The sequence below is a fragment of the Brachyhypopomus gauderio genome, chromosome 4 (assembly GCF_052324685.1).
Source record: "Brachyhypopomus gauderio isolate BG-103 chromosome 4, BGAUD_0.2, whole genome shotgun sequence".
NCBI classification, from domain to species: Eukaryota; Metazoa; Chordata; class Actinopteri; order Gymnotiformes; family Hypopomidae; genus Brachyhypopomus; species Brachyhypopomus gauderio.
This window is the reverse complement of record NC_135214.1, coordinates 4,970,611-4,980,703: the sequence shown is the minus strand read 5'-3', so window position 1 is coordinate 4,980,703 and position 10,093 is coordinate 4,970,611. Positions and strand designations below refer to the sequence as shown.

Sequence of the window (10,093 nt, the reverse complement as noted above, 5' to 3'; positions counted from 1 at the left end):
CTGCACACATCAGACTCCTAGGATGAGAAGCTCAAAGTGAGGTGAGACTCCACACCATCTCCATAAACCAGATGCTTCTCCTGCTGTGTCAGAGCGTCAGTCATTACTGCGGTGAAGCGGGTGCTGTTTACCCTTTGAAACATCTGGTACAAAAAAACTTGACTATCAACGGAATAAAAAGACATCACAAGAATAAAGCGACGTCAACAAGAACAGGCAAAATGAAAACAAACGGCTTGAAACAGAAATGTCACGTGAGAGAAGGTTCTTGTGCTGAGGTGGTAGTGATTATCCGTGACACTTCCAGACCTATTCCAGCTGGGCACATGGCGTCTGGATACTGATCCAGCTGGCCAAGTGTCATACCAATAGGTGGTGTTACTTGATCAATAAATAATGATTGAAGTTATTTTATATTAAACTTCCTGACATTTTTCTGACTTTTTTTTTTTTACATAAAATATGCATTTTGCAATTTAGTTGCTCTGTGTAAGATTAGAAACAAGCATGCTAATTTCAGATGGTCACTGTGGTTTACTAGTCATTCTGGGTGTTGTAGTGCAGCACCTCCTGAAGCTCTCCACGGCCTTTTCCAGCTCCACCCCCGTTCTGGGGATGACGGGTGGGGGCCATGCCGCGCCGGGGGACTCGGTCCACACGCTAGAGCGATGGCTTCCTTATTTACAGCACCAGCCATGCTTGCACACTGCTGGAGAGAGGCCGTCAGGGGAGGAGTCCGTCTCGCCCCTGGTTGGCTGAGACATCCGAACCCCCATCCCCCCCCCCCCACCCCTATACGAGGAGGCAAACCAGGGGCTAGGTGCCTTACAGAGGACAGAGGCGAGCTGATCATCACTCTTGAGGCTGCCTGTTCCAGCGCGGCCCCCAGAGGGAGGCGACGGAGGTCGGGACGCAGGCCCCCAGCCGCTCCACCCGTCCGGAGGTGTGGATTTACGGCGCCCCAGCTCCCCTTTCACCGCTCCTCCTCGCCTCCCTAGCCGACAGAGAGTGGGGGGGGGGGGGGGGGGGGGGGGGTGACAGATGGATGAGGCGCATATGAGGAAGGGTGGGGGTGTGGGGTGGGGAGGGGGTGGTGTTCTCTAGCGAGCCCTACATCAAACCTGCCAGGGGGACAGGATAAAGGCGGAGAGGAATTATAGTCTGGATGGAGCAGGGTGTGAATCAACACAGGTCACGGCTGGAGAGGGTGTCGGCAGACACGACAGGCCGTGCGAACATGCCATGACTGGACACCCTGGGTTCAAGGGCTCGACTGAGACACCAAAGAAGTATTTGGCATTGGGTCATTTTTTAATAGTTCCACCACTGACAGTATCAAAATTAAGAGTTCTCATCCCCGATGAGACTGCCCAAGGAGACTCTTGCCCAGCAAAAACACCTCAAACAGGCCTTAAGTGTCTCCATTGTATTCTAAGATTTTTTTCATGGCCAGAGTGTGACGGGTGTCCTTCGTCTGTAACTTCTCTAATGGGTATGAGCCATCTTGCTGATGCAGCACAACAGGTGGGAGGGTTTAGGAGCGACAACCAATGAGATCTGTTCTTGTGATGATGTGATGTTCTCACACTCTTCACGTCACTCTGTCAGTCAAAGGGGGACGAGATGGACCTAAACTTGGACTAAACTTCCACTGAACCTCTCTGTGGTCTCCTGTAATGTCAACAAAACCAGGTTTTCTCGGAGGCTCACGACGTGTCCTGGTCACTGAGACGTACGTCCATATTTCTCAGGACATGCGGACAGGGTTCCCACTAAGCTCGTCGGGTCTATTAGTAGTCTGCCTTTACTCCTGCACACAGGAGACTGCATCAGAGCTACAAAGCCTAATGAAGATTAATCATCCAATAAAATCGATCAGTGATGCAGTCCAGGTACAAAGCAGAGGGAAAGCAAAGGGATTAGAAGAGACAGAAGACAGAAAAGATGTGTGTATGTGTGTGTGTGTGTGTGTGTGTGTATGTTTGTGTGTGTGTGTGTGTGTGTGTGTGTATGTGTGTGTGTGTGTGTATGTGTATGTGTGTGTGTGTGTGTGTGTGTGTGTGTGTGTGTGTATGTGTGTGTGTGTGTGTGTGTGTGTGTGTGTGTGTGTGTGTGTGTGTATGTGTGTGTGTGTGTGTGTGTGTGTGTGTGTGTGTGTGTGTGTGTGTGTATGTGAGTGTATGTGTGTGTGTGTGAGTGTGTGTGTGTGTGTGTATGTGAGTGTATGTGAGTGTATGTGTGTGTGTGAGTGTGTGTGTGTGTGTGTATGTGAGTGTATGTGTGTGTATGTGTATGTGTGTGTGTGTGTGTGTGTGTGTGTGTGTATGTGAGTGTATGTGTGTGTGTGAGTGTGTGTGTGTGTGTATGTGAGTGTATGTGAGTGTGTGTGTGTGTGTGTGTGTGTGTGTGTGTGTGTGTGTGTATGTGTGTGTGTGTGTGTGTGTGTGTGTGTGAGTGTATGTGAGTGTGTGTGTGTGTGTGTGTATGTGTATGTGAGTGTGTGTGTATGTGTGTGTGTGTGTGTGTGTGTGCATACACACACTTTCACATGCGTCTCAGCTATAGGTCTGACAACGTACATGAGTACATAACTTAAATGGCGATGCACAAGTCTAACTCCAGACAGCTATCGGAGATTAAGTGTTTTCAGTCTAAATGAATGTGAGGGAGTTATCCCCGCTCAGCTGGAGGGGCTTATTCAAGGTCAATGGAGAGCAAAGTGAATCTGTATTGCTTCTAATTAGTGACACGTCTGAGTTTAAACAGTAACTGCGTTCAGGTGCCGAACAGAAAAGAACTCATTACTGTAATTAGCCATTTAACCAGTGTTGCTGTGCTCACTGAGAGCTGAGCACACGCGTGAACTCTGTGTGTTGAGCTGCACGTGCGAGTTCACACCTGCTTGGAGATGCCATAGTTATCTCACTGGCTTTAGGAGCCGCAGAGTTGCTGATGATTGCGGATGGTTTAATTGTGCACGTCTTGACGGAGGAGCGTGTGGGGATTATTCTACGCTGGAGTGCTGGTTTCGCTCATTTAAATTTAAAAAGATGCCACTTAGTCATCTAAAGGAACTGCCTTCACTCCTTACACTGCATTGTTTACACACACCACTGTAAATAGTGGATTTACAAAAACAAAAGAAAAAAAAACAGAACAACAACAAAAACAGAAACATATAAAGGTGTTACCCTGAGTGACTAATTACAACAGCGACTAAGATCTATGTCTAAGATGGAGGCCTGGCTTCATGTATAAACCATTCACTGAAACATGAGTATATGACACAGATGGAGGGGGATTTAGTCTGGTGGTCTGAAGTTCAGTCATTTAGGAGCAACTTGTGTATCAGGATGATGCTTCCACACACACTGGATACATTCCTGAGCCTTTATTATCTCTGGAATTGGTGAATAATACATAAACTTCAAAGGTACAGAGTATTTTATAAGAGAAATACGATAGCCTTGGGTTTTCATGTGGAAACCTCTGCACTCTTGACCAAGGATTTTACTAGTGGCCATACTGGAGCGGAGATACCTGACTTTTGATGTTTCTGAGGTAAATTTCAACACAGAAGACACGCTTAATAATTCAGCTGTATCGAGTGCGGTGTTATTTCAAAGCATGCAGCAAGCAGCCTCTTCAGCTACTGTCATACCTAAAGAGATAAAGATTTTTGGGGACTGAAATGTACTTGATTCTAAGTTGTGTAGCTGCATTTAAATAAAAGAGTGAAAGGGAACCCGTCCTTGAGAGGTTCTGTAGGATTCAAACCACAGTGTTTACTTTCTCTCACACAAAAACATGCAATGGGCTAATAGTTAGCATCCACACAAAATGACACAATCATCCTACTGGACTAATGGAGATTTGACTGGGTACCTATAATTAAGTAATTGGCGTGATTTAGGTAAATGAATGTATGTGGAGGGCCTCCGCTCAGGTGAATCGTTGCTAATGGCTCTTAGACTGTGTCCTGGAAGCAGGCCCAAAAGGATAGTAGGAACTCTTTTACCCATTTTAATTTAGGGCCTTAAATATTAGTCCATCAATTCAGCCTAAAAGCACCCAACTAATCAGTTGTACAAACTGTACAATTTATCTAATTTATGAGCCATAATATGTGACCTTTGTCCAGAGTAGTTAAAAAGAGTTATTATAAAGTTAAGGAGAAATTGTGTTTGAGAAAATGTCACTCTGAGAGGCATAGGAGGTGGACGAAGGTGTATAATAGCTCTGATTTCTAGCGCTTGCTAAATAGCGCCTGCCTTCGACTTGTCACTCCTTGAGCCTGTTCTGTATAATGCCTGTACTGATTGGTCTGTCTTGGGTCTCAATAGGAACGATTTGACCTTTCTCTCCTGGAAATGCATACCTTTTCTCTGCATTTCAAAAGGGGATCGCACTTTCATCCACCTTTAGATGAAATTCCTCGTAGAAATGAATATTCCGTTGAACTGTACAGAATTACATACGATAAAAGTTAAACAATGTGCTGTTTCACTTGTGAGTTATTTTTTCCTGGCCTGTAAGTCGCATAAATGTCGTTTAAACGTCCTCGTGGACTTATAAAATACTGTTCAGCATTTTTGATACATGTGCTGTGGTGTTAATAGAAGGACCTACTTAGCACACCTCCAGTCTGGAGCGCGGTGTGGAGCATGTGTGCCCCCGTGCCACCTCCCATATGGGCAGCCAGCTAGTGACGTGGAGGAGGTCATCAGTAGCGCCCCCTGCTGGGACGGAGCTGTTTAACGCTGTCAGATCCAGAACGCAGGTCTTCCTGTCGTAGCACTCTAATCATTCTTTTCCCTTTCTCGCCTATCTGTTTGTTCTCATTTACTGAGACACGCTCGGGTGGACCACAAGCTGTTGGAGGCCCCCGGAGCCACCAGGCTGAGTGGCCAACCGTGATCGCAAAAACAGTTTTCTTTCTTCAAGCCTCCAGGGGGAGCTATGATAAGCACATTAGGTAGTTAATGGTGTCATTTTGGTTTAGTAGGCAAAGATCCTTTTTTTTTTTCGTTTACTGTGATATGTCAGCTGGCAAAATAGCATTCATTGGCTGTATTAAAGTATATTATTTTGTACTGCAGCCAAGCACTATTCTGTATTCTTTTTGAAGACAATGAGAATGTGGTAATGGGAGTCATTACTGTGAGACTTTGGACAGTCAAAAGCTAGTGTCGGACACAAATTTAGAGAGCTGTAAGGTAGATATGTAGTGTGCACATCTGCCGAGATGTTTGCTGTTTCAATTCTTTCAAGGTCCTTTCAGATCCGGAGCACATCACGCATCACGGGCTTGTCTCATCATACGCTCATCATACGCTCAACCCATGTAAAGATTGGGTTGCCTGATAAGTCTTGGGGTGCTCTTAGCAGTGGTAGCATGTGCTAACATCGATTAGCAGGACACGGGGACACCCCGAGGATGTAATGGACAGGGACTAATCACTCCATAAACCAAAACGACCCCATTGCGGCTGGCACTTTAATACGTTGTTTGAACAGCCTCCGCCCATAATGGAATTGGCTGCGACGTGTTGGTGTGGCTAGATTTACTGTCTGTGCGTGTGTCTGCGCGCGCTGCGGGTGAGAGAGGTTACCTTTAAACCCCAAAGATTGCCCATTACACAGGCTAAGTGCCTTTTTTATGGCCCCCTTGCCCGGGCCGCCCGGGTCTCTACTGGCCGGAGGAGCTGACGGGCTTCGCTGGGGGCCACGTTCATCTGCCACTAACTCCGTGTCAGCAGTAACAGGCGCCTAGATGTGATGACACATCTCCCAGTGGAGTATCTCTTCATCCGGCCGCGCCACCCGTGGGAAGCTGTGTAGCTACCACCAAGCCCCTGATTAGATCGGTAATGTCAATATAAGGTAAATAAAAGAGACATAAAAGTTTTCCTGGCAAAGTTCCTGCTCTCTCTCCCGCTCTACCTCACTTTTTCTCTCTCATTCTTTCCCTCTCTCCCTCTCTTTTTTCCTCTCTCCCTCTCTCTCGTCCCGTTAATTAGCCTCCTTCCCTCTCCTCAGAGGAGTGGACAGTCTCCCTTTCACTGAGGTTTTCGGAGGGCTTTGAGTTAGCCACACTTCTGCTGTCCTGAGCAGAGTGACTGCTGTCCTGGGCAATGTTTCTGCAGTGTAATGGGAACACCAATATGACAGACTGGTCTTGAAGGTTTTGTAGTTAATGTACTGCATATAGGAGATGGGATCATATTCACCAGCTGTGCCTTGTCCTTTAGTTCATTAGTCAGCTACACCCTTCCAGAGTAGTATTGGTGTAGTGCATCCTGGGTAGTCTTGGGACCGACTAAGCACTGTGTGTTTATCTTTTGATTAGGCCAGTGATGTGTCAAACCCCCCCCCCCCAGGCTGACTCCGTGTGCTACCGCTCAGCAACACAAGTGCCAGCATGCGGGTATTGCAGTGCGAGCATCCCCACTCACCACTATGGTGTACTACTCATCCCTACTCACCACTGTGGTGTACTACTCAACCCCACTCACCACTGTGGTGTACTACTCATCCCCACTCACCACTGTGGTGTACTACTCAACCCCACTCACCACTGTGGTGTACTACTCATCCCCACTCACCACTGTGGTGTACTACTCAACCCCACTCACCACTGTGGTGTACTACTCAACCCCACTCACCACTGTGGTGTACTACTCATCCCCACTCACCACTGTGGTGTACTACTCATCCCCACTCACCACTGTGGTGTACTACTCAACCCCACTCACCACTGTTGTGTACTACTCATCCCCACTCACCACTGTGGTGTACTACTCATCCCTACTCACCACTGTGGTGTACTACTCAACCCCGCTCACCACTGTGGTGTACTACTCATCCCCACTCACCACTTTGGTGTACTACTCATCCCTACTCACCACTGTGGTGTACTACTCAACCCCGCTCACCACTGTGGTGTACTACTCAACCCCACTCACCACTGTGGTGTACTACTCAACCCCACTCACCACTGTGGTGTACTACTCAACCCCACTCACCACTGTTGTGTACTACTCATCCCCACTCACCACTGTGGTGTACTACTCAACCCCACTCACCACTGTGGTGTACTACTCAACCCCACTCACCACTGTTGTGTACTACTCATCCCCACTCACCACTGTGGTGTACTACTCAACCCCACTCACCACTGTTGTGTACTACTCATCCCCACTCACCACTGTGGTGTACTACTCAACCCCACTCACCACTGTGGTGTACTACTCAACCCCACTCACCACTGTTGTGTACTACTCATCCCCACTCACCACTGTGGTGTACTACTCATCCCCACTCACCACTTTGGTGTACTACTCATCCCCACTCACCACTGTGGTGTACTACTCAACCCCACTCACCACTGTGGTGTACTACTCAACCCCACTCACCACTGTGGTGTACTACTCAACCCCACTCTGCACTGTGGTGTACTACTCAACCCCACTCTGCACTGCGGCCGTTCTGGCCAATGCAGGGATCACATGGGTGACTGTTTTCGCCGTCCAGCGACTTACAGTAAAAATAAGAAAAAACAAAACAGAAGACAAAAAGAATCAACACAGTTGGCAGGTGGTTACGCCAAACACTTGGGTGGGTTTCATATGGAACCTGTGCCAAGCACTGGAGTGATTCTTACGTTGCCAAAACAAATCTTAGCCAGCCACCATTCCTTCTTCTGAGTTCCAATTCCTACAGGGCAAACTGCTCATTAAGATGTGGCCTTTGTGCAACCACACACACACACACACACACACACACACACACACACACACACACACACATGCACGCACACCCAAACACACAAGAACACATTTTTGTGCTCCTGCTTGACATTATGGAGGCTGAAAGGAATTCTTCGATGGTGACCTGGTGTCAGGGTTTATAACTACAGCGTGTTCTGTACTGTGTCTGATTATGTTAAGGCCCAGGGGGCCATAAACCTATACTACCTCCGTCAGACGGCTGACAAGCCCCACACGTGCTAGTGCCCTCAGGGTTTTTTTGGACTCGTGCAGACCTTTGACTCAACAATGACCTTTTGTGAACACAGACCTTTTCCCAGCTAATTTAAACATGTTATATCCAGTAAGCCTATGTATGTATGTGTATGTGTAAGAATGTGTGTGTGTGTGTGTGTGTGTGTGTGTGTGTGTGTGTGTGTGTGTGTGTGTGTGTGTGTGTGTGTGTGTGTGTGTGTGTGTGTGTGTGTGTGTGTGTGTGTGTGTGTGTAAGTGCGTGCCAGTTTATACATGTGCGTACCTGTGGACCATGTGGGCCATTTGGCTGGCGATCGTGAGTGGAAGCGTGCAGCTCCTGTGTAAATGCTCCCCAGACATGCAGACTCACACTCCAGCACCAGCCCTGTGTGCAGAAATAATACCTGATTACGTTTGTGCTTTAGGTGTCTCGAAAAAAGGCACATGCACACACACACATTTCTAAAACAGTATTCCATCTGTGTTCCGTAAGTTCTACCTTTGAGCACGAATGTTCTCATGGAGTAGGAATTTGGCTTTGTATTTGTGTATATGCGTGCATGTGTGTGTGTGTGTGTGTGTGTGTGTGTGTGTGTGTGTGTGTGTGTGTGTGTGCGTGAGTGTGTGCGTGAGTGCATGTGTGCGCATTCGTTTTGTGCCTGTGTGTGTGCACAAATCTGTATTGCCATCTCAAGGTTGAAGATGAGAATGAGTGTTTACCTTGAGCACAGCCCTAGTCCTATGGCATCTTAGACTGAGAAAAATACATTTTAACATTGACTCTAAATTTAACACCCACAAGAACCCATTCCTAACCCATTTCTGACCCATTTCTGACTCATTCCTAACCCATTCCTTACCGCTGTAGCTATTTTGCTTGAGCTCTCTCTGTATAGGGCACATGTGAAGGCTGTGCGTCCCGGAGACCTGTTGGACGGTAATCATGGGAAACCGTCAGACCTTCCTGAGGTCATGAACATGGTGGCGTGATGCTCGTCCCCTGAATGTCTGACGCCTTCCCAAAGGCTCCCGGGGGGGTGTTTCCCTCACCACGGCCAGCCGCACTGTCCCATGAGTGAGCTCAGTATTAATAAAGACACTTTCTGTCGGAGCAAAGCAGTGTGTGTGTGTGTATGTGTGTGTGTGTGTGTGTTTGTGTGTGTGTGTGGAGAGTCTGGGGTGGAAGCCTCTTGATGCTGCAGCACCCTGTCTGCCCTTGAGCCCTAACAGCTGGAACCTTAAACACCGCCTTTAGTTTTCTTGACCTTAAACCTTCAACCTTTAGCCACGCCCATGTTACTGCACACCAGACACATAACTCCTCTCATCACATTTAAGAACTGCACTGTACAGTTGTCACTATGGTTATATACAGTGTAGTATGACAACAGTTTTCCACACTGCACCCATGATAAGAACTGTACAGTTATCCTACAGTTATTGTTATTGTCCTGTGCAGTGCAGAACAATAACAGTGTATTCTGTTTTATGTTTGTATTACAACTCATATAGAACAAAGAAAACCTCTATTTTTACTTTGTTTTATTACATTTCATCTTATTTTATTCTATTGCTGTGTTTGATCTGCACAGCTGTGGCACACACATTTCCCTCAGGATAAATAAAGTATTTATTATTATCCTTTTTATTCTTAGCTTTAGACTACAGCCTTTTCAGTTGGAAACCCACCTAATGCCACCGCCTGTTGATATAGCTACATTAAATGAGATTATATTACTGTAATATATTAGATCTTATTAGAGCTGTCCATCCTTGGGATTGGCAGATTATTCCATCAACAGCTCACTGTTTCTGGCTGCCTAACACAGTCAGTGTCCGCTGCAGGTTCGCTGGAGGCTGCTCTGTGAAATGAGGTGTAAGGAGGTGTGTGAGTGTGTGTCTCTGTGTTTCTGCGTATGTGTTTTCTGGCATGGTGACACAGAGTGCAAGAGTGTGTTGACATCCATCCTCATCTGGCCTGCCCTCCACCCAGACCTCCCACAACACACCAGAGCCTTGTTGACATTTCCATCTGTGTCGTGTGCGATTTGTGTAAGGTTAGCGCTGCACCGGCGTGCTCTGTAGAACGC

The 10,093-nt window shown here is 47.2% G+C and overlaps 1 protein-coding gene across 1 annotated transcript in view; it reads left to right on the top strand.

The window, feature by feature from the left end:
- The first annotated feature begins 507 nt into the window (after nucleotides 1-507).
- The window catches only part of clybl (citrate lyase beta like), a 42,272-nt gene continuing 32,686 nt past the window's right edge, over nucleotides 508-10,093 (top strand). Inside the window, exons 1-2 of the mRNA XM_077001143.1 lie at nucleotides 508-750; nucleotides 878-943. Coding sequence (XP_076857258.1) covers nucleotides 508-750; nucleotides 878-943 — 309 coding nt within the window. The remainder of the gene's footprint in view (nucleotides 751-877; nucleotides 944-10,093) is intronic.